Source organism: Topomyia yanbarensis, chromosome 2 (assembly GCF_030247195.1).
Source record: "Topomyia yanbarensis strain Yona2022 chromosome 2, ASM3024719v1, whole genome shotgun sequence".
NCBI classification, from domain to species: Eukaryota; Metazoa; Arthropoda; class Insecta; order Diptera; family Culicidae; genus Topomyia; species Topomyia yanbarensis.
Window position 1 is genome coordinate 399,147,712 of NC_080671.1, and position 26,360 is coordinate 399,174,071.

General features: G+C 37.4%; 1 protein-coding gene across 4 annotated transcripts in view; it reads left to right on the plus strand.

Moving 5' to 3' along the window:
• LOC131684897 (casein kinase I) overlaps positions 1-26,360 on the plus strand; it is a 165,031-nt gene that overhangs the window by 131,227 nt on the left and 7,444 nt on the right. For 3 of the 4 annotated variants that reach the window (XM_058968144.1, XM_058968145.1, XM_058968146.1), the window contains one exon: positions 19,783-19,889. In XM_058968144.1, coding sequence (XP_058824127.1) covers positions 19,783-19,889 — 107 coding nt within the window. Of the gene's footprint in view, positions 1-19,782; positions 19,894-26,360 lie in introns of those variants that run through there. The other variant, XM_058968147.1, reaches the window with a different exon arrangement.

Consider the following 26,360-nt stretch of genomic DNA (forward strand, 5'->3'; position numbering starts at 1 on the left):
GTCTCTTTCGTCCCGTTTTGGATAATGATAACATCGTTTTGTAAATACAAAGATTTGTACACGTTTTTTTGTCCGATTTTTACATGATTTTCGCAATTAGCAGTTACTCTAAGCCCCTTTGAATGCAAAGAACCTAGGGGCCATTCATATACCACGGGAACAAAAAAAACTTCGTTTTTGACCCCCTCCCTCCGGGAACAGGCGTGATCAATTCCTGTATCACTACGCCCCTCCGTACGATGTCCACGTGAACTTTCTAGAATTTTTACGGGTAGTTTCATAAAAATGGATTTTTAGCCAATTTTCCAATGTGTTAGACTACTATGACTTATTGAAAATCGTTCAATCTTCAACAACAGAATGTCATGCACTTCTTTAATCATTTGTGAATTGTCCATGCGAATGTCTCATTTGTAAACGACCTTATGATCGTTTTATATTTACGTTTTAAAGATTCATAATAACACGAACTTGAAGTAACCTATAGCTTCTTGAATTGACTCGTAATTTCAAACACAAGCTTTCAAATCCAAAATTAGTGGGATTTGGTCAATTTGGTCAAGTTACAGGAGATCGAATCCAGTGATTCAGGCCGATTATTTTCTTGAACTTTGTTCCGTTCGATTCCCTCTGATTTTTTTAAGTTGCCGTTGATGTTTTCAATTTTCACAGATGTGCACACTCACACACTATGCTGTTATAAGCACTTTGACTATTTCAAAATCTTGAAAAAAATTGAAGGTAATTGCTCATATCAATGACGATACAAATTTGTTCCATTTTCTTATAAAAGAATAATAAATATATTGAAAGGTCCACGAGAACATTTCCCACACCCCCACCCCCTCCACATGGACGAGCGTGGACTTTCTTGTGACCCCTATCCTCACCTAAATTATTCACGTGGTATATGGATTTATGGGAAAGTGGAAAAGTCGAATCTTGGTCCATACTTCAACAATATGGATGTTTCCGGAACAATATTAACGAGTGGACACCAAATGTCGATACCTGGAACCATTTTGAAACTCAAGATGACAAATTCCCGGTTTAACGGAATTTTCGGAACGGGCTTGATGAGTGGACGCCAAATAATGAAGCTTGACACCATTTTGAAAACCAAGATGGTAACTTCCGGTTTAGCGGAATTTTTTAAAACTCAATCAAATCGGAACGGACCTGACAAGAAGACGGCAAATACCGATGTTTGGCGCCATTTCGAAAACTAAGATGGCGGCTCCCAGTTTAGCAGAATTTTCTAAAACCCAATCAACATGGGTGTTTTCGAAACAGGCTTGAGTGGTAGATGTCCGATATCGGTGTCTGACGCCGTTTTGAAAACCAAGATAACCCAAACACTAGGAAATTCGGAATGAGTTTGTGGAGCAGATGTCTTAGACCAGTGTCTTCCTCCGTTTTGATATCCAAAATGGCGATTTCCTGTTTGGTAGACCAGTTAAGCGGACTATACCACCAACATTGTGGATGCTTTTGGAACGGGTTTGACGGGGAGGGGTCGTATAGACTATTTTGAGATCAAAGCTGAAATCTTCCGGTTTAGAAAAAAATCTCTACAACATCTGCAAAAATGTGAGAATTTTTGGAATAGCGGTGATGTAGAGATACCGGATGTCAATCCCAGAAGCCATTTATAAATCCACGATGACGGCTTCTTGTTTAGTTATTATCTATAACTTTAATAATATATATTTCCTGTAAGTCGCCATCTTGGATGTTAAAATGAAGTCAGACATTGCACTCGGGAAACCGCATAGTTGTCAAGTCCATTCTAAAGAGGTTGCGCGACGTTACGCATACATATGTTAGGCATAATATACGTTGGGCATAATGGACGTTAGGCATAATGGACGATTGGCATAATCGACGATTGGCATCATGTACGTTAGGCATAATTAACAAAAAAATAAAAGTAATCGCAAGGTTTTAGTTAAAACTACGCGGTGCTATACCATGCCTTCGTATAACTTTAACGAGATATTAAAAGATGAAAAATATCATGCGAGATATTTATCCCTTACAATTTTTCCATTTTGTCCGTGGATGAGCTGGATGTTTTCTTCATTCAAGTGAACAGTTTTGGTTCAAGCACATTTCAAACCTTCTAGATGTATTACCGATAGAATTGCATCCAAACGTTGGAAAAAAACAAAATGCATTAGGCTACCGATGTTACGCTCGTGAGGATACCTTTTTTGATCGGAACCTCATCACAGTACACGAAAAAACTCTCCCTCGTATCAGATAGTTTCCGTAGTTTTCTTTCTGATGGCCGTAAGAATATAATTATTACACTGAATGATATGGGAAATAATATAGAAGCTACAATACTCGTATATTTGTTGAATGAATAATAAAATGCATCATTCTTTCTTTCATGAGCTGATCTTTAAGATATACATTTTATTATTGGGCAATTACACCATGTATGTATGTAAGAACTAATCTAAGTTAGAGCGCGTTATTCATACCTTTATACAAAAGAGATTGATTTTAAACAAGAGTGTTGAACCAATTTTACCATATGCCAAGCATTCGGTCTTCTGTATAAAGCTGAATAAAATGTTGATTGAATTTAATCAGTTTACAGAGTAATTCTACAAAATAAAAAAAAACATCAAGATCGATACAGTAGAACCTTGCGGCAATTAAAACATAGTAACTAAATTAAAAAAAAAGTTCAAACATTTACTATCTTACCACCCGACACCATCACCGATAAAAATAGGTTCATTTAAGAGATACCTCAACATGATAATGTATGCCTAACGTTCATTGTACCTATCGCCCATTACGCCCAACGTCCATTATGCCTAACGTCTATTATTCCTAGCGTCTTTATGCCTAACGTGCATTATGCGTAATGCACGTATGCCAAACGTCTGTATGTCTAATGTGTTTATGTCTAATGGGGTACACTCTGTCTGAAATTTTACTAAGCCAGAAGTCGGTATCTTATATTTCAAAATGGCGCCAGGCATCGATATTTTGCGTCTACTCGACGAGTCCGTTCTGAAAATACCTATATTGATTGAGGTCTACAGATTGCCGCTAAACCGGAAGTCATAATGTTGGTTTTCTAAATGTTAAAAAATTATCTTAATTATTTGCATTCAATGTAGCGCGGATTTTTAGAACGATTTTCGAAGTAAACATGGTTTTTACACTGATTTCACAAAAACGCAGTTTTTACAAGGTATTTTTATGTGGAACTATGTGGTAACTTTCTTCAATTCGAATACACCCAGTTTTTCCGCGAAGAAAAGCGCTAAAATTTGCGAAGAAAGCGCGCAATTGGAAAATCTACGTTTAAATTCCCGGTCCAATGCTTTGTTAGTAAAAACCGAAAAGTAGTGATAAGAGGTTATTTTGAAATCGAAAATAGCGACTTTGAGTTACTATAAAATACTAGGAATAAGTTTTTTTATTTGATCATAGAGGCTTTAACCTTGGGCTCATTCGGCCTCTAGCTCTTAAGTTGTTTGAGGTTTGTCGGCGTAGATGAAAGGCTCAACCTAAATATAGGACCATAAATTGAAGGAACCTCATCATTCCTCTATTTTTTAGGACGTTGGGTTTCATAATCTTGTGTAATTAATTTTTGACAAGACAAGAATTCCAAATTGCGATCTTCGTTCACGCTTTTGTTTAGATAGGCCCGAATAGTGGGTTCGGATGGACGATTATGTCAACCATAACTTATCAGCAAACTACGCAAAACTTGGTTGACCAAACGGCCACATTTAATGAAAAATAAGAATTTGAAGACGTTCATTGAGAATGTATTTTGTATGATAAAATTGTAATGAAAATTGAAACTATCATATAGAGCATAGTTGTCAAAAAATCCCAATTGAAAAAAAATTAAAAGAACACCCCTTAGATGACGAAAATGATCAACGATGACCTTGACGATTAATTATTGCCCGTGACCCAACAATTGTAGTATTTTCCGAATTGTCTAAAATTTCAAAAAGGTGTCAAACATCGATTTCTGGCATCTTTTCAAGATAATTCTGAGATATTTATTGGGTTAGAGAAAATTTCGCATAAAACGGAAGCTGCCATCTTGAACTTCAAAATAACTTCAAACTTCGATCTCTAACATCTACGCATCAAGACCATTCCAACAATACCCGTATTGATTGGGTTATCAAGAATTTAGCTAAACCGGAAGTCACCATCTTGGATTTCAACATGGCGTTAGACATTGACGGCGCCGGTGGTTGAGCGGAAAGCGTGAACGCCACTCACCCCAGTGGGTCTGGGTTCAATCCCAGCCGAAGTCGTCGGTCCATGTGTTCATGGGTCGATATCTAGGGTACAGATGGTGGAGTCGGTGATAGACACTCAGTGCGGACAGAGCCCGAAGGAAAATGAAAAGAAAAATGGTGTCAAACATTGATTTGTCGTAGCTGTTGACAAATTCTGAAAATACTTATATTGTTGAGCAGCTGGCCGCAAGGAATCTTCTAGATTCGTCTTTTTCACTTTTCTAATCTTCTAAGAATTTAAAAGAAAGTCGTGCTAATTGCGAGATCCATGCAAAAAAAAACTTCAAAAACCTAACGACAATTTTACATTCAAGCAGAAAAACACAATAATTGGAAAATTCGCGCCTAAAAAAGAATTGATTTAAAAATTCGCGTTTAGAAATCCGCGTTATTGGAAAATCCACGTAAAAGTCTCCGAACTGTTTGAAGTGTTGACTTCCTTGAACAAAACACTTATTGGGTTTGTACCCGTTCAACATGGTCTGAGCAGAGCAAGGATGCAAAATGCCTACCTTTTCTACGGCAGTAATTTTTCTGCTTACATTCTCCTTTCTCATATGACGCTGCTGTCGTTCGCTAGTGCAGGACGCCCAGCGCTGTACGGCAGTCTGTAAGCAAAGCAGTAATATGACAAAAAATACTGCCGCAGTACAGCCACCAGACGAGAGCGGTACAACTTCTCTTTCCTTATTTTACACTTTTTAATATTTTTAATCACAAACGACGACAATGAATGCGGTTCATTTACGCCACGACCGGCATCAACGCTTTCGTGTGCGGGCCTCTCCTTTTGACTATGCAGAGAAAAGTGTCCAAAGCGAGAGAACAAACTTTACTACGCCACACTTTTACCGAGCAGTCGGAGTACAGCAGCAGAACAAAGATTTATTTTACTGCTGTACGGAAAAGTTTACTTGGTTTGGTTACCGTTCTGGCAAGAGCAGTAGTGATGCGTCGCTGTAGCGGGCTGTACGGCTTGTGCAAATGTAAATGTACCGGAAAAAATGTAGTTTACCGGTACCGTTCGCATCCCTGGAGCAGAGTGGCAATATGCCGCAACCAAAACGGTAGCGAGCTTTTGCGAAACCTCAGGACATTTTCGTGGTTGATTTTCGGAGGCATTCATCTGACTTCATTGCCACACCCACAGATCACTTACTACACGAAAAAAACGTGTTCCTAAAATTCGTGATTAGCTTACCATGAAATTACGAACGATCAAATTCATACATTACGAAAACAACAGGGCCGTGAACAGAAATCACGTATTTTGTAATTGCGTTCAATTTTACTTCCGAAACACCTGCAAAACAATTCTACTTGTGAAAATTTTATTTTCTTTTTTCTGTAAACTTCATCAATAGTTCTAGCTATCTTATCACAAATCCGTCATTTTGTCAGTGGACCAGTCCAAAAACTTCATGTACATTGTTAATAAATAAATTTTGTTTTCTAATGTCATTAATATACTTATGATTTTCATGGTTGGGAATTAGTTCACCAAATTCAAATCAAATTATTTGCTCGTGAAATATTTCTCGAAATTTGGAATATTACTCATGGATTCACTTTGCTCTTTAACTGATTCCTGATTCATAGTATATTGATCACGATTCGCGATTTCAACAGGTGAAATATTTCATTTGTTTTCGTGGACAATGTCACAGAAATCAGAATTTTATCCATTTTTACTCTCAAACTGATTCTTCACTTATAGTGTAATAATCACGAAATATACTGATGAATTTAGGAGATATCCCTAGCTCTTTTCACTTTAATAATCTTGTTCATAGTTCAAGCAATTCAGCTCACAGTCGTGATAATTTCACGTGAACTATTGTATAAAATTCGAAATATTATTCATGGATAAAATTTCTCTCCGTGAACTGGTTTCCGATTCATAGTAAATAGATCACGATCTGATATTCCTATTCATGAAATAGTTCACATAACCATACCTGCCAGGGGATTCCACTTTCATGATCTAATCTTGTGCATGGTCATAATATTTGCATGTGAACTATTTCACGATTTCAGGAGTATCATTCATGTATCCATTACTACCTCTTGAACTGGTTCCTGATTCGATTCACTATTTGTGCTCATGAAATAGATAGCAAAACCAGAAAATACGTTTCCGCTTTCATGGAATAGTCCATTGTTTTAATATTTTCTCAGTATTGTACTGTTTATCCGACTTTAACCGTGATGGGTCATTCGCCCTCGCATCCCCGTGATCTATTTCACAGAACTGAGATTATTTTACATGGATCCATTTTTGTTTCATAAACATGGTTTTTGATTTTCAGTAGCTTATTCAAAAAACTTGCCCATGAATAAATTTACAAATTTTGAGGATATCCATAATCATCTTCACTTTCATGAAACTCTTTTCAAGGTCCCTAAATTTCACGTAAACTATCCCACAAAATTTGGAATATTATTCATAGAAACATTTTTGTTCCGCAATTTGCATCATGATTCACAGTAGATTGATCACGACTTTATTATATGCTTCGGCGGACGGTCAATTTAGCTCATATTTGGTTTGACACTAACAACCACAGGGCAATAGGTACCAAGCAAATTAGTTAACTCTTAAAGGCGCAAATCATTTTTTTTGTTAATTTTCTGATATTTGTCTTACAGATTTACTACGTTGCTATAATAATTTGGAGATGATTTACGCAATGTTGTTTTAATACAACATTGCGCATTTAAGGGTTATAAAGTTGAGGTTTGTGGTTTTGAATAGTTTAATGCGAAAATGGCATCGTTATTTGAAGAAGGTTAAATATAAATGGGTCTCTATCGAACACGCCTTATGTTGCGTAAACTTGTTGTAGGTTTTTCGTTCGGTGAATTGTAATTTATGTAGTTTATCTATTCAAATGGATTGTAATAAACTGTCTGATGTTTAGTGTATAAAATTGAGCAACTTTCAGGTAATCTGTTTGTACATCTTAAAATCATAGTTTGTCTTTTTTATATCAGCTACACTATTATATTCTCGTAATAACAATAATAATGATAAGTTCGTGTAGAATTCCTATTTGACATGCCTTGAGTAGTAAACATTGCTGTTCTTCAGTGTAGAAGTAAGTTGTTTCACTACAGTTTAATAGTTTTTAAAGGCTCCCTGCCAACCATTGCCGTAGAATACTATTGAAAGGATACAAGACAAGAATAAATTCTAGCCTAAATCAAAACAGTTATTGACTACTGTTGGTAACTTTTAGACGTCACTCTAATATGCATTAATTGAAAGCAACCAATACAAACAAGAGTAGAACCCATTGCGACCTAATAACCTCTATCAACCGAATTTTTACGACATGGCTGTGTATTCCACATCTCCCTAATTCAGTTGTGTTCCTTACTTAGTTGCATTAGTATGACTGATTTTTCGTTTCCCCTTTCAAACAAAACATTTTCACGAATCGCAGTTCCGCTATAAAACAAAAAATACAACGTCTTGATATCTGTTATTATCATGCTCGTTCCTTCTCCTTCCCGAAACCCGCAAAAACTACTCACTACTGAACTGAGCGCAGCTGACTATCTTATTTTTGGTCGTTTATGTTCTACTATTTTGCCTTGATATGCTCTACATACTAATTTCAAGGTACTTGATCAGTGGTGTTTTTCAACACTTTTTGGCACACCTGTGTTCGAAAATTTGCATATATACTAACCCTTAGCTGAGCAATTTATATAATATATTCGCCAATTAGGAACAATATCACGTGCAATTTACTAACTTGTAAAGATTATTTAGCAGAGTGCGTTGTTTTTCATTACCTGTAATAGATCCATTTCCATAAATACAACATCCGCCGTAGTTGAAGTTAGTAGAAGTAGTAACCGCTCACACTCATATCGATATTTATACTTAACACATACACTGTAGTGCTGTATTTGCAATAGAAAATGAATACTAATTTTGGAATAGATTACCACAAATCGGCTTACATTCATCAGTCAATTAATTAGTAACATATAATTGAGAACGGGCATATTTGGCATGTTTTAGTGAAAAAGTTCACGACCTTGGTGATTAAATTGCCAATTCGCACGTAAACTTTTCACTAAAATAAATGCTAATTCTTAGGCGAATGCTTCGGCAACCTTCATCCGGGTAGCACAGTATTTTAGTAATATCGAATCAAGCCGAACGAGATCGTAGCTGTTATTTTCCGAACACACGCAATCGTCGTTTCCTTCAAAGCTATTTTGCCTAACAAATATCCTCACAGCACTCGACGACGCAGGTTGCTAGTGGGCCTTCTGCTCTTATAGTCGCTTAATCAATTTTACAGGTACACGGAAAGTCCTAGAGCAGGAAAATCGAAAATTTGACTTACTTCAATAGTTAATCTCTGTGGAACATCGTCGATACTAGTTGTCGTACTTTACTTGCTTAAACTTGGTTCATTTCTCTGCAGAACCGGTGCAAAAATTCAATAGTTTTAAAGAAAGTGAAATAGAATACCCGAGCAAACAAGAAGTTCATAATTCCCTGATGCTCATGCTCTAAATTCATCCATACTGCATGGTATTTTTATAATGTTTAAAATGGGTTCAACCCATGGAAACATTATCACCATAATCCAGAAGATCCCATATAAAAACCATATTCTGGTGTATTCATTGATTTTTGAGGCCATTTTATGGCGTTTTGATGATTGTGAAATTTGACGTGGACCATATCCATGGTATCTTCATGGGGTTGTATGATATTTAACCTATGATGAACCGATGGAATATATAAATCGGCATTAATTCCTTCTAATTGTAATATACTCGTGTTTGAGCAAAACAAAATTGTGAATCATCAAAATGGCCCATGGGCCATTTTAAATCATAAAAATGTTGGTAATAATAAGTCATGATCAAATATAAATGGATGGTAATATTCTTATTTATTTTTTTTTGTTCTCAAACCGCTTGAGAAAAGCTGCCGTGAGCATCTATCCGCCACTATATTTTTTATAGAATGCTGAATAAATGATTTAAAATATTTCTATTGCACAAAAATGCCAAGGATTAACAATTATTTTTGGTTCAAACCAACAATCTAACCTCTGAAAATTACTCCACAGATACTTTCCGTGTAGCTGCTCGTAGAAGCCCTATCCACTCTATCTAGCTCTTTAGTTTGACTGATGGCGGCGATAGCTTGTCGACCTGCTTTCAATCATCTTCGCTCGAAGCGAATACATACTGGTCTGCATAATAATGAAGGATTATTGGCTTCTGGTAGCCAGTGAGGGTTTCTGCTGAAAGTCCCTTATCGTGAATGCAACAGCAGCTCGTCACATTATTCATAGAATAGGTTTCAGTAGAGTATGCTTGGCTTAGAACAGCTCGTTTCAGGCTTCGATCAATCTTCTTCTAGTCACTGACCTCGTTCGGCATGTAAATAGTTGCGTATGCTTGGTTTGTGAGTCTCAATGAGATTAATGCTTGAGAGCATATAGTTCGAGATCCGGTAAATTTTATTTTCCCAATAAATCACCATTTTATTTTATTTTCAATGACTTGATACAGGGATGAAACAACTAAATTTTTGAATCAAGTAGTTTTTTAAACATTACTTGGTTTTATTCAGACGCTTTACACTTTCAACAAACTATTCGGCCTCTGAGTAACGCTACATTTTTCAGAAATGGGTAGTTACAAACCGGGCATAGATGCTGATCCTGCAGAATATTGGTGGAATGTCAATGCTAATTTCTTAGTGATCATTACACATTTATTTAGCAAAATACATTTTACCGAAATAAATTGAAAAGTGCATCTACTCAAAATGGATATTGTCCAATAAGAAAATTGTATTGACATACGGCCCATGTTCTATTTAAAAGGTTCAACATTTGGCAAGTGTAGTAATAACTATCTGATTGGCACTACCCATTTTTTTAGTAAACCCTCCTTTATTCATGGCATATGGTAGAGTTTGCTGAGCGTGCATTAGTTTTTATTGCAAGTTACCACCAAATATTATAAAATAACAATATGGTTCACTTCTGCATTTCTTAAAAGATACCACACTGGCGTCACCATGGCACAAAAAGTTAATTTCTAGATTAGGGGCACTGAAAATAATCGAAACGATAAAATCATATGCAATTAAACATCACTTTCATGAGTGTTCTCATGTTAAAAAGTAAAAGAAATGATTTCCCTTTGAATTTCACATGAAAATCCATTAAAAACCATTTCATGTGGTGTTTCAAATTAAATTCAAACAAATTCCACGTAAATATGATATATTTGTCCAATGAATGATCATTGCCATACTATTGAACTTTCCACATGACTTTCGCATGGAGTGCATTTCTACATGTAAAACAATTGATTTCACCGATTCTCCTGCCAATGAAATCTATAAGTAAAACAATGTGATATTCACGTGATATTTGAAAATTTTAGTCAATGGTATTTCTTATGATGTTGATGTGCTTTTCCCACCATGTTCGCATGAATTTCATTTGAAAACCATATCTCCCACTCGATGAATATTTAAGTGGCAACGGTGTGTATTTAATGTGTTTGTGGATTGAAATAATTAAATAGATTTCCATATGATGTTAACGTGTTAAATTTTTTCAGTGGAGAAAACTTTTTTGGATTTATTATCTTTCCAGCAGGAAAAAGCTACATGATTTCGTTCTAATGATCATATTTTAGAACCCACATGAGATAACGACCATTGCGTAGTCTGACCAGTTCATTAAGAGGCACAGTTTACAGAAAAAAGGAAACAGAAAAATATTTCGCTGACGAAAATGCTGGACATCTCATTCTCTGCTTACACTGCCCATAAAAGCATAAGAGTCCCATATGGATTTTTGACGAAAATGAGTTATCTGTTGGATTGTATTCTGTATCACCACTGAATCACAATGAACAAATAAGATTACCACGTTTGTTATGAAAATACCGAAAAAAATACCAAAACGGTTGTCCCATCCATAAGGCTCAATGAGAATGTAAATCTTCAATAGTGTTTTTTCTCGGCTTGCTGTTTTTCAATATGGGACTCTTATGCTTTTATGGGCAGTACATGTATTTGGGATATTTTTTTCTAACGCAGCTGGAGAAGATTCTGGTAGTTTAAAGCAGCATCCCTAAAATGCAGCTGATGCAAAAACAAATTACACCGACAAACCCACGAAATATTTTACATTGAGCTCCAGCATACTCAAGGTTTCAGACACACAAATACCAACACGTTAGGAAATGAACAATTTGCCCACGGCTTACATATACTAGGCTAGCTCGTTAAAGTGTAAACATTTGACGAGCGCGCATCATAGAAATCGTCGGCGAAAACAATTATATGAAATTCCTATATTGTTTGCTGCTAACGAATGTTCGACACCTGATAAATCACAAGGAAGCTAAGCCGATGTCCAATACCTTTGCTGTGAACAGAAAATTACGGTGGGATATGTTTTCTATGGCATCCCGATTTACGCTAATAATCACATAGATGCACTGATTATCCACTGTGTCTAGTGTAATTATGGCGTAATTTACTTCAAGAATCCATTGCACATTATTTTTTCCACCATAAGAGCTCAAATATTGTCAATTAACTTTCGAGAAATTCGTTTGTTTATCTCAACGGTTTCTCTGGCGTCACCGAAAACTGTCAATTCGCAGAGTAGCAAGCCTCGTTTCTGTGAGCCGTGCAATTTGCCCACCTTTCTCTTCTATACTTCTTGGGTGCGTTTGACATTTCAATCTACGGCGCACGCTAATCGCAGAATGATTATTTATTGAGATTAAAAACCTTTTTCGTCTACAGATGGCATTACATTTATGTCCTTTGTGATTCGTATGGGATTTACAGGAGTGGACTACATTGTTAATATACAATATTTGTTAACACCCAAATATAGGTATTCCTAAATAATAGGTACAGCTGCGTTTCGTTTAGCGTACGTACTATGCGAGCTATCGAATAACAAAAGTACCTTACATTACTTTTTATGTCCGATATTTTTATTCAAAAGTAATATACAGTGCTAAATTAATTCACATATTAGAGATATACTGTCCAATAAAGGCAGGTTTCGCCATCCAAAATAGTTTTAAACTGTGTGTAACAAACATTGCCCCTGTTTCGTACAGTTGCTTGAAGTTTATAAAATACATCTGTGCGCATTGTAGTATTTCCCAAAATTTATTTTAACTTCCATATGACTTTTTTGGAGTTCGAATGATCTCATTGAAGCTCGCTTTGTTGACTTTTCGAATGATCTCAATTCTTCAAAACTTTTTCTCTCTGTACATTTTATTGGTATAATAAAAACAGTGCATGCAATATTTCTTCCAAGGCAATCGTACAGTTTCATATTGTTTGTAAGGCAATCTTTGGGGCCACCTTTGCTACCTCTGTGACAAAACATTTTGCTCCAAACATGCGTTTTCCGCTTTGTACCTTTGGTTACCATAGCAATTGGTCTGATATCTGAAGTGTAGATCCAGTACGTCATTTTTTCCAAAGATACTACGGCAAGTCATCATACAATATAAGATATTAACCGTAGTTCGTTTGATGTGCAGATTCCACAGCAGTTTGTTATCTACTAATACTCCAAGATATTTTAGTTTTGTAGTATGCTCGATAGTGGTTTCATTAAGGACAGATGGTTCCAGTTTAACTTCCATTTTCATAGGACTAGCGTTGTTTTAGGGATTTACGTTAAGATTATCCCTTACCATTGCCATGTCACGTATAGAGCAGTTTGAATACGGCACAAAATTGTAGATTCTTTCTTGCTTCTGACCCGATCGAAACGCAATAACACAATTATAACAGGATGGAATTTTCGCAGTAAGTGGAGCTATAAATTTGGCGTAGTTAAAATAACAGAAAATTATACCAAGTCACAATGCGAGATATAGTTTTGAAATCTTTCTGCTGTGTTTCGGATCGGCGACAGTGAGTACAATGTTATCTACGCAACCCTTTACTTTGAATCCCAGACTTTTCAATGCGTTCAAGAGTTCGTCCACTATCAGAGATCACAGAAGGAGTGATAGCATTCCCGTTTGAGGATATCCTCTAGTGGTTCTCGTGGTTACGGTTTCTCCTCTCGACAACGGGTTCATAGTCGGACAATACAATATTTCCGTAATCCATTCGACAGTGGACTGCTCTATCCCCTTTCATTCAGCCGCACACCGAAGCGGTTCGAAGGCTCCTTCAAAGTCTATGAAGAGAGGCATTGCGCATTCTTTAGTTTACAGAGTTGATTGATAGACACACTTTCAGAAGAACAGGCATAAGGCTGATTAATCTGTACGCTTTAGGTTGTTCAACGTCAAGTCTACCTGACTGGTATAAAAACCACCCACCATACCGGCAAATACTCTCCATACCAGATGTAGTAGAAAAAGGTCCAGCCCAACGAGTGCTGAAAATATTCCATCCAAACACTGTGATTTGTAGGTTTTGGAGGATTGTATCGCCCATCTGATCCTCTGAGGTTTGAATATTGCTTTTGACATCTGCCATGCCATCTCGATAGTGACGCTGGTCAGGAATCAGCTTAGCATCTGTGGTCATCATTAAGACAAGTTGAGATCAGGAAACTGAGTGTCTGCGGATGTCCTTAAGGTGGTGTGCTGTCACCACTTCTATGGAACCTTCCCAGCAGTAATGCAATAGCGTATCCGCATGTTTGGTTCTTCATATATAAATGAACCTATGTACAAAGAGCTGAAATTCAAATATATGCTATTTTTCCTAACCCAGTATGGTAAACAGCTATAGTTTAAGCCATATTTGAATGACAATATCCCCTCGGGGGTGTCGATACATCCGCTCACACTTTAAATAAACATTATGAATCGCTCGGGGGTTGGAAGTTTTATTTCTACTATTGTAGCACCTGCATATCGCTCAGCATTCTTCCGGGGTGCAAAATGCTCTGTTTTATTGTTCTGTGTCGTTACTTTCCTTACCTCTAACCTTACCACTTCCCCAATCCTTCCAATCAGAGAAACGATGAAAAAGCAGATCATCACAAGGCACAAATCTCCGATCAACATGGAGAACTTGCCATTTGAGCCAGTCGCTACTGATTTACAGAGTATTGTGCATCGGCAGTGATGCAAATGCCCACCACATAATTTGGGGAAGCTCAGATATCAATTTGAGAGGCACCGAATTAATGGAATACTTAAGTAGTACAAATCTGCACTGATCGGTCTAAAGCTCTTTGCCTCCTCATAAGTGACGCGGCCACCTTTGAGAATGAATTTTACGCTACGCCAATGGAATGTATCTTGTTACAAGACTACAAGTAATAACATTTTTCAAAATATTCTTGCAGTGTTCATATCCTCTTTGTAGTAGAACTGGAATGATTCCATCTTTTCCCGGAGACTTATACGGAGCAAAACTTTCAATCGCCCATTTGATCGATTCGGTTGTCTGAATTCTACGATCAAATGCCCAAAAGTCAGAACTACCTGAAAAGAAATAAGGGGCAATCGTCAGTGATCGCTCCGTACATCCTGGAAAGTGAGTGTCAAAAATACAGTTGAGTACAACATCTTCGTCAGACGAGTATTCATCATTAGCAGTTCTAATTGAACTGACATGAAAGTCTTTCGATTTCGAAAGTAACTTATTAAATCTGCTAATTTCGTTGTGACTTGGGACATTTGTGCAGAGGCTTTTCCAACCACTTCGATCAGAGGATCGAAGGGCATTTCTGTATGTTTTGCCAGCCATCTCAAATGTCTACGTCGCGTCCCTGTGTCAGCGATTCTAAACTCTTCTTCATATTTTTTTTGAGTCGAACAAGTTCGATATTCCACCAAGGTGTTCCTCTAGAAGCACGCATAGCTCGAAACGGGCTTCTTTGTATGCTGCTACCATGGGTGAATTTGTTTTATCCACGACCTCATCTAAGTCCCGTGGAGATTTAATTGTCGGAAAATACCCGTGAAACCTAGTCGCCAAGCCCTCATCGTAGAATGATCAAAGACGATGTACTTATGATCATATAACGACGGTTCGAGCTCGTTTGGTACGAGCCAGTTTGCCAATTCATGCGTAATACCGTCAGAGCAGAGAGTTACATCTAACACCTCTTCTCTGTCAGCTCGTGCAAATGTTGGGCGGTTTCCTGCATTAAGAATGTGCAGATTTGTACTACTTGAGTATTCCATTAATTCGGTGCCTCTCAAAATGATATCTGAGTTGCCCCAAATTATGTGGTGGGCCATTTTTGTTGAAAGCTACGAAGACGGGGCTAAGTAGCTTTCCAACATAGAAGTTTCCTTTACGGAAATACGGCTTTTGAATCAAAACTATGAAAGCTTTTCCTTCCTGCACAAGGCGGGATAGATTCATAGTTGCTGTACGTTTATGCTGAAGATAGATTTGTGCTACTCTAACCATACTCGATTACAACACTACACATTTCATTATCAGCACTTGTATATAGCCACTAGAAGATACGAAGCCCTGATTTTGTCAGCCTTCGATTTTGTCTGCCCCCGATCTTGCTAACCCCCGCTTTTGTCAGCCTCATATGAAAATGTGTTTGATGGTCTCTAGCAGATGAATCAAGCTAAATTTGAATAAATCCATTCTTGAGCTTATTTTTCTTCTCTTAAAGATACAAAATATGGGAATAGCGGAACTGGTAGTAAAATAAACTGCCCATAAAAGCATAAGAGTCCCATATTGACAGCAAGCCGGGAAAACGCTCAAAATTTACATTTTCATTGAGCCTTATGGATGGAACAACCATGTTTCGGTATTTTTTCCGATATTTTCTTGGCAAACCTGGTAATCTTATTTGTAAATTGTGATTCAGTTGTAATACAGAATACAATCCAACAGATAACTCATTTTCAACAAAAATCCATATCGGACTCTTATGCTTTTATGGGCAGTGAACACGTTCAGCAAAGTCATTATTTTGTAAGTGATTGAGATACTACAATCACCCTATACGTTTCTTGTTAGGCATGTTTTGTACATATTTGGTAAAAATACTTCGACATAAACACATTTTTTCAAACCTTATTCTTGATTTCAAAACATGTCCAAAAATGAGACATGTTTATAGCGTATGGGTAAAATTCTAGTGACCGGCAAAATGTCCTGTGTGTATGCAATGCTTAACGTTGCAAAGCATTTTTCGAGCAATGCTGGGCATTTTGCAGGCCAAAAAAACTTGTCATGGAAAAATTGATTAATATTAACCAATTTACAATCCTGTGGCATCCAAAAACATTACAAATTTGGGGTTATTCTGGGTGATCAAACTTTTAGGATCTGATGAAGAATAGTAAAGATATAGCAACTTTAGGTTAGCGTTCCAACTAATTTTGAGGCTTGGTACTTGGAGTGGCAAGATGGTTCATGTCGCCCCCACTACTCCCAGGACCTTTTACACACAGAAAAAAAAATATTGGTAAATTGTGTTCCGCTCTTGGAAAAAACAACCAACGCCTACTATCAGGTTGAAAGTAAAATTTTTAAAGTAATCAAGGTTTCCTTTTAGGTTAATAAAGTTTGAAGATCCAAGATAAATTTTTTCAAGAAATCCACCGTCCTTGAAAACCAAAAACACAGTTAACCCATTCATGCCCATGTTGTTTGTGGACAACAACGTTTTTAAACAGTTATTACATTTGATTAAGACAAAATTCGCTCACAAAAACAAGTAAGGCTAATAAATGTGACTATTGACCTTTCATTTGAGTGTTAATAGTTTCAAGGACCAGCTCTATAACTGAAGTTATTGCAATTAGTCTGATTGGATTTCGATGGATCAGTGCTGCCAGGAACAGTTTACGTTAACGACGGAAAATGAATTTTTCATACATCTTCGTTGTGTTGCAATATTATTGAAAATTGATAAAACTTATCAATTTAGATTGTCTTTGGCTACATTTTCCACGCAATTGGACTATTGTAAATATTCTAGGAGAATTGTATTGAGCATTGGAAGGAAAAAATTGAGCAGCTTCTAGCACTGCGAGGGAAGCACCTATCTTTATGAAAAAAGGCTTTTCGTGTTTCTTGACCCCACCGTTGTCAAGGAAAACAGTTTTGAAACATGCACGAGAAAAAAGTTGGGCATGAAAGGGTTAATAGAAATCCATCAACGAGTTTGAAATCGTGTTCAAGAAGTTGAAGTGTTGAAAAAAATTTCCTTCTAGGCACTAAGGCTGTGAACCATTTGGTGAAATTTTTAACTTTTAGTTAAAATCTGACACTTCGAAGCTTATTTGCAAAATAACCCTACTCTGGTGCATGGTTAAAATTGACAGAGCGATAGTTAAATTTGACAGCTCGATGGTTAAAATTTTGCCCATGATGCAGAATAAAAAGGTGGAAATATTTTCTGTACCTAATTGAGGTTGTCAATATTTTTAAATACAAAATTAGGGGATAAATATGGAAACGATAACGTGTTGTGTTAAGATTTGTTTGGGTTATTTCATGATATGGATGTTTACTTTTCGAGGCTATGACTGTCATACTTAATGTAATAAGAAAAAAACTAATTTTCAAAATATCGACAAATGTTCACACCTCTACCATCTTGTGGTTATCGCAGCTGTCAATTCTAAATAACTATCCATATGTCAACTTTTGAAATGGTTCGCTCTCTCGGTTAAATTTTTCCATTCAAGAGAAAATAACTTTCGAACTGTCAAATTTTAACTAAAGGTTAAAAAATCGCCAAATGGTTCACAGCCTAAGTGACGTGACTGTGACAATAGGGCTCGTTGTTAGAGTGATGCTGATTATTTTTTGTACATGCTCAATCAAAGGCAGGGATTTTTTTTTTCATTGTCAAAGATTACCACTCTTTGAAAATTCTCCTTTTTGCTAGGTCAACGTTTCGGTGTTCATTATGTAAGAATTTCCTCTTTTATATCTTCCAACGTTTCGGTCCGTATTGGACCTTTTTCAAAGAAACGAAATGTCGTGGTTCAGTTGTCTGTTAGTTACTGCTAAATTGTGGCTGCTTAAGTCAATTCTTGCGGAAGGGTGGTAAAATAAATAAAAACGAATTCGGCCACTTACGTCACCGCACAGCTCTATTATTTTGGTAGAGTTATACAATGATGTTAATCGTGATCGATTTTGAATTTTTAGATTGGGCGCTCGGTTTCGATAGTTTTTCAACTAATCATCAGACCATACATTTGTCAACATCTTTTGCAGGTTTATAGGACGGACTGTATACGAGCTGTCTTGGTTTTAGATGATATTTGGGGATGCTTTTATTTTTTCATTTATCACATATTCACATAACTTTAACACTAGTAAGTTGAAGGTTTAACAAGTTCTACGCTATTTAACAAACAATACAACAAACTAGCATGCTAGCGGCTTTGAGCTTATAATATGATTTACTAACTATTGTGTCTTCTCAACAATGGGTTACGCAAAAGCTATTGAGATGTACAAAAATCGCACCGCTTAAAATCGAACGCCAATTTAATTCCACATCAGCAGAAACCTGTGCTCGAACATTACATAATTATTGAATCATTAGTTTCTTAATCATTTGTGTTAATCTAATCATTAACATGCATAAATCAACTCCTTCCCTCAGATAAAAATAGTCCATCTAACAAATTCGGTACATCCGATAAGGTCTACAATGGAGATTGGGTTTCGTCCTTCTCACAAATCTACCCAATTTAGCTTACAGTTACCTTTCACCCATATCCCTCATCCTTTCAATCTGAACCAAATGCTTATGTACGTTCTTTCTCTGTCTTGTTTTGACTGGCCCAGTAGAATAAACCTTTTTTCCACCAAACATTGTACCCGACGCACCTACCGCCGCCCGCACCTGGGTTCTATTGCATCGCACCCAAAAACGCAAAAGATAGCCACTGTAATGATTGATACACGCGCGGCACTGTTTTCTCGTTCTATACAACATTGCCCACTTTCTTCCACCACACTCACTAGCCGAGTTTTCTTCTCCACACCACTTTGTTTGTTACCCACTTGAACACACCACCCCCACACCCCTCACGTATCTTAAGACTGTATAGTAGACACTCTGGTGCTAATGACCGTACTTTGAATCCAGCAGTAGTGATATTGAACCTTACCTCACCACCCCGCCCGGAAAGGACCTTGGGCAAACCAAAATGAAACTAATCAAAGTGTTTTCTCTTCTTTTTTTCTTCCTTTCCTTTTCACCACCTCCAACCACAACCGCAATCCGCGCCATCCCTTTGAACCGACCGAACACCGTTTTGATCCCTGCACTCCCTCCTGCGTCCCCCTTTTCCGTTCGCGTGCCTCTCATGTGCGCTATCGAATGGGAATTGTGGTTTTGATTTGATTTAACTTTTCTCCTCCAAACTTGCACCTACTCTTCTACTTCTTCTTCTTGAATGCCAACATGCCAAAAAATAAATCAAAACGCACCCATTACAACCAACACCACCACCACAATCAACACCGTAAAAACAGGTCGTAAGTTCAACCAATGGAGAATTGAATGCCGACGATCCAACCGCCGGACATTCGAACACACCCATCACACAGCAGCCGGAAGTGGAACTGATCGATGAAACAAAGTGAGTATTGATTGAAATTTCCTTTCGTTGTAATGTGTGAATTATGTTAGATGAATATTAATGAATGAATGCGATTTTTCCTGGTGTTATAGAACCCAAACATTTCATGTGATATTACAAAACAAATTAAATAATGACCTGTGTTAAGTCAATGTCGACCAATTGAACCAATAGTTGTTATACTATCATATCACAAATTTTAAATATGCAAAAACAAATATGAGGGGGGGAATCTAGAAAAAATAGTTATTTTTGGTTACAGTGTTGCCAAATATGCTATATTTCCAATTTAAAACTTAAATTGCATTTTTCACAGTTCGTGCATTTTTGTTTCGAAAATGATTATGCCATTGTGTTTATCAGATAGTTTTACATATAAAAACATATATAAAGATAATTTGAGCAAATCCCCAGACATAGTCATTTGAAGCAAAAAAATTAAAAATTTCTCAGCACTTTTCTCGCTATATCTCAGTAACCAAAGCAGAATATCAAAATTCTGTAAACGCCACTTTGTAGAGATTTTTTAGACAAGTAATGTGGCATATCTAACTCAGTTTACCCCAAAATGGCGTTTGTCATAAGATGGCACAACAGCGACGAATTGTTCCTTGAACAGATTGCACACGACGGGAAGTAAGATGCGGAAGCAGATTGGAATAACCATTAGAACGCAGCAGTAGCCGGAAATAATTCGCAAATATCATCAACAACAAAATCACCAATTGTGACTAAATCGTAATTGATAACAACTGTTCCCAATACTTCAACTCATCAACATCCGATAGCTCCAAAACAAAAAGCAAACTGCCAAAACGAAAAAGGATTGTAGAGTTATACAACGAATATTGATACAGTAAACTATAGTAAGAAACAAGATAGCAGTATCGAAAACAACTGTGCAGGTGAAAGAACGGACTCTATTGAAATAATGGTACATAAATTGACTTGAGCAAAAAAGAAGCGAGAAAATCGCGGTTTTTTCACAAAAATTACTAAACTTTACGAATTTTCAACCGATTTGAAAAAAAATGATTCTAAAAGTTGAAGGAATTGTGTAAAAACGGAATAAAATGGAATTTCGATAATTTTGGAAAAGTGCAGTTATTTGGAAGAGTGAAGATCGAAAAATCGGGTATTGGAATATACCCCGAAATGGGGCGGAAATTGAAATAAAACAAAAAATTCTGACCAGTGATCCATTGATAACACGCAACGCCACTGTTACAGTTGTTACTGTGAGCAGATTATACTTGCAAGCCATTATCTTTAAAAACTATAAAAAGTAGAAAATAAAAAAGTTAAATTAAGCGTAAATGAGAACGATTTTTTTTGCTACTTCAAAATTAAATTGAATTAATTGAACAAATGATTAAAAACGATTACATAATAGTAATTGTTACTTAAGTAGTAAAACAACCAGTATTTAAACTGGTATTGTCACGAGTCACATTTCCACTGACAGCCCCAAACGGCAACCAAACACTAACGGCAACCGTACACTGGGGTACAAATGTACACCACGCCAACTTTGACTCTTGCTTACACGAAGGTCTAAAGCAAACTGGCTGTACCACCTTTTCCTACACTTACTATGAACTCAAAATTGAATTATGGTTAGGGTCCCAGGTCGGTAAACGCCGAATTCTCGTCTTCACACGGCTCCAAAGATGGCGTGGGGTACATTTGTACCCCAGAGTAACGTTCTAGGGTTAAATATTGTAACAGCTTTTTGTTAAGAAAATACGTGCGTGGTGGTGAAAGTTTCGTCTCGATACGTTACAGTATTCGCAATGTTCAAGAATTGACGAGAAAAGAAAATTAAATCAGCACACTCACGGCCAGAACTTTACACTGGACTGGTTATCCCCAGCGTTCATTTTTCAACATCGAGCCATTTGTGGAGCATCCGCAGTCGTCTTTCTAGTTTTCTTTGAATTCCTCTTGACAATTGTGCAATGCCTTTCGATTGGCCGGAATCGCCACGGGCATATTCGTTTGATGAATTCGCCTGGAAACTGATAGTGTGGCAAGGAATTTGCACTGGCGGAATCAAAATCAAGGTATTCGTCACCAACAAAACGATCCTTCCTTGCAAATTCCTTGCCAGACTGTCAGTTTCCAGGCGCATTCATCGGCTAAAACAAACGTGAATTTATTGGGATCATCAATCCTTGCTATGGCCAGTTAAATGTGTTATTCGGAAACCTGACTGAATTCCATCTTCACTTATGTCTTATGTTATATCACTTATGTCACGTCGGCCATGAAAAGGCATCCTCTCCACTTCGTCAGAGCCCTTTTTGGCATAGTATTTTTAGCGACATCCTGATCAGAGAGCACTGCATTTTTCATTCAACACTTTCTAACTCAGCTGCCGATCCGAATTTCTAGCACGAAGTTTGCTTTGAACCTTTCGGGTCACACTTGTAATTGCGGAAACTCTTAATAACTGTCTCCCATCACTTTGGATTTTCCACGTCGCTGTGCGGGATACTATTTTCTTATCTCGCCTTCCATCTAGCGCAACTTTGTTAATATTGCACGTATAGAGTTGAAACTTGCTTCACTGAAACACGTGTATTTTCCAAACAACTTGCTGTCAAAAGAGTCATCATAATCAATAGACCAACACATCATATAATTTTAAATAATTGGGAAAATCAAGAAAATAATGAGATCAAGAGAATTAATAGAAGTATCATAAGAAATTAGTTTTGGAATTTCGATCTCGCGTCATCAGAATCTAACACTAACGTAGTGACAGGATTAAGCTAGCGCCGGATTGACACTAGCTCCCAAACCGAAAACACGATTTGTGTTCTTGAGCAAACCCCTAGTCCTGCGTGATGTTCCGCAAGAAAAGGAGTTCATTTTCAGCTGATAAGAGCTAGTTAATTCGAAACAGGGTGACTGCACGATTCCGAGTTATTTTCCGAAGTCCTGATGAGACATTTAAGGACTTTCCAGGTGCTTGCATAAAATCAATTCGCGACGTTGCTTTTCGGCTTTTTCCAATTTTCGAAAAATTAACAATGATAAAAATACAGTGAAAACAATACACAGAAACTGCTTCTACCCAAATTTTCAAGAGAAAATACTCAATGGGTTATTTTCTACAGCCTTTTATCCGTGATGCAATTTGATGTGGGACACCCTTTATCATAAGGAAATTTGAGAAATTCAAAGAAAATAAAGAGTAACAAGAGAATAAACAGAATCATATATCAGAAAAATCACAAAAAATTAAGAAAATTATAAAAGTCAAGAGAAGCAAGAAATTGAGAGAATCCAGCGAACCAAGATAATCAAAAGTGTCAATGAAATAAAAAATCAAGAAAATTAAGAGAATTAGGAAAATCGATAGAATGAATAACGATAAACGATAGAACTAATAAAATTAGGTGAATCAAAAGGATCGTGAGAATTAAAGCAATGAAGGGAATCTAGACAATGTAAAAACAGCAAAGCAGAAGGAGGAGAATCAAGAGAAGTACGAGAATCTCTTGTTAAAAGAAATAAAAGAACGAAAATAATGAAAAGAATCAGCATTCTAAAGTTGAGAATCAAAAGTGCCAAGAGAATCGAGAGATCCCAGAATATCAAGAAAATTCTAAAAAACTATAAAAATCATAACATCACAGAACCAAACAAATCAAGAGTATCAAGAGAAACATTACCATCAAGAGAAACAAGATAACCAAGAGCAACATGATCAACAGAATCGCGAAAGTTAAGAGAATCAGTTTGATTAATAAAATCAAGAGAGTCAAAAGAATTAAGAGGACTAAGAAAATCCAAAAAGTAAGAAAATGAAAAAAATGAAGACGATAGATGAGCAAAGAGATTCGAGAGAAAGACAACGCAGAGCCACACATACAAGCGTTCCAAGAGTAGACGTCCAACCATTTCCACGTCGAGGAGTGCCGCGGCGAACACGATAACTCTCGATAAAATTGTCTGATACCCACATCACATCAAATTGCATCACGGAAAAAATGCTGTGGGAAATAACCCATTGGGTATTTTCTCTCGAAAATCTTGGTAGAAGTAGTTTAGAGTGTATTGGTTACACTGTATTTTTTTATCGCTTCGAAAATCACTCAGGTTTTTCACGCGGGTTTTTGGAGCTGTTTTTTACAAGGTTCTTTTACGCGTATTTCCGAATTAACGCAGTTTTTTTTTGCGCGGATTTTCCAATTAACGCGGTTTTTGCAAAAATATTTTAAGTGCTATTGAATGCAAAAGACTTGGATTTTTTTCTGAAAATAAAATTCTAAGTCCTTTGAAATGCAAAGAAATTAGAAGAATTTTGGCAGTTTTTTTGCGCGGATTTCTGCAATTAACACTGTTTTTGCGAAAAATATTCAATGCAATGCATAAGACTTCGTAGATTTTCGGAATGATGGACGAGACGGGTCTGGAAGACTCCTTATGGCCCGCACCTCAACAATATGGGTATTTTCGGAATGGACTTGAAGCGTAGGTGCCAGAAATTGATTTTTGACGCCATTTTGAAATTCAAGAGTGCGACTTCCGATTTAGCGAAATTCGCCATAACCCAATCAATATGGATATTTTCAGAATGATTTTTGACGCCATTTTGAAATCCAAAATACCCATATTGATTGGGTTATATCGAATTTCGGTAAACCGGAAGTCGACATCTTGGATTTCAAAATAACGTAAAATATAAATTTCTTAGGGACCATTCATAAATTACGTAACGCAAAAATTGCTCAAAATGGACTCCCCCCTCCCCCTATGTAACAAATTGTCACAAATTTTTCCATCCCCCTCCCCTGTTACGTAACAAATTCCAAGAAAATTTTTTTTTCTTCGATGAAAACATGTTACGTAACGATCTAGTTTACACCCCCCCCCCCTATGTCCCAACTTGTCACAACTTGTCGTACTCCCTCCCCCCCTAAAAGCGTTACGTAATTTATGAATGGTCCCTTGGAGGTGTGCGCTGCGCCGCCAATTTCAGGTAAAAATAGTAAGCGCTCTGGAGCTCTAATTTTTTTACCCGAAAACGGCGGCGGCGCGGGGCACGCTTCTAAAATTTCTAGCATCTACTCGTCAAGACCATTCCGAAAATACTCGTATTCCATGATTTGTAGAGAATTTCCGTAAAACCGGAAATCACCATCTTGGTTTTCAAAATGGCGTCAAAAATCAATTTCTGGCACCTACTCGTCAAGACCATTCCGAAAATACCCATATTGTTGAAGTGCGGGCCATAAAGAGTCCACACCCGTCTCATCTATCTTTCCGAAAATCTACTAAGTCTTTTGCATTCCTGAGGAAGCCCTCAGTCCCCCCATCACAGTCGAGCCCTTCAAGCCAGCGACCAGCAGCCGTCGTCCCGCTCCGGTGGTGGAGTTGGGACGAGGGGTCTTCTGCAAACCTACAACAGGCAAGCATCTATCTGAAGCATCTATGAGCTCTTTTTTGCCTCAAAACTTCGATTTCCAACCTTGGACAACGACGCGACAAGCTGCTACTATACTACCCAAACGTTGGTGATATCAATTCAACCGTTGAGGAATATCGCCTTGCGATAACAATTTTGATATCATCGTCTTCGTCGAAACGTGGTTGTGGCTGAATGGAGAACAGTGAGTCTAGTTATGTAAGGTTAGCAAACTAGGCTCGATGGAACTATCCAAGTCAGTCTTGGATATCACATGCATTTGGAGCAACATCAGAAGTTGCTTCAAGCTATTCTCAACTCCTATTCGGCAGTTTTCACGCCGCCACCCGCGTTACGGCTTGGTAAGGCCAAACTGGTGTCGAAGGGGGTCAATTGAGGTTGTCTGACGTGTTCTTGATGGTCACATCATTAGCATTTCTGCGCTAGAATCGACAGACAGCCTTAGTTGATTATGGGATTGGGGATTATATTTAATATGGTAAATAATGTCTTTTTCGCTTCAGATAGTTGATATTCGAGCCAGCCGAACTCCTTGAGCGTCTGACATACGAGTTCCGACGGAAATTGAGGATTTGATAAAAGAGATCTCTTCTATGAGACAGTCGACCGACTTACTATCATTGAAATGAAATCTGTAAGTAGCGCTAACAAAATTCTTTATTTCAGGAACTGTACGAGATGGCACTGGGCCTGTGGCCTTCGACTGGCATGGTCTATTCTCATTGGTTCGGAAGTCTTCTTGGCTGGTTGGTAGATATGTGCTCCTACTTGCAAGTTGATCAATTCGCTTGGGTGGGGGACATGTCGATCCTACTAGTTGTCGACTCTTTTGACCGTGGGTATGAGGCTAGTTCAGGAAAGGAGTGCAGGACTGGCACCTAAGAGATAGTTAATTATTCAGGACTTGTTCTTATGATTATTTAACTCGACCAAGCACACCAGCTCTCAGAAATGATAAGTAACCCTTTCGGGTCGGTGTGATCTATTCGAGTCGAACCAGGCGCGGGTGATCGGTTCAGGCAAACTTTATGGGG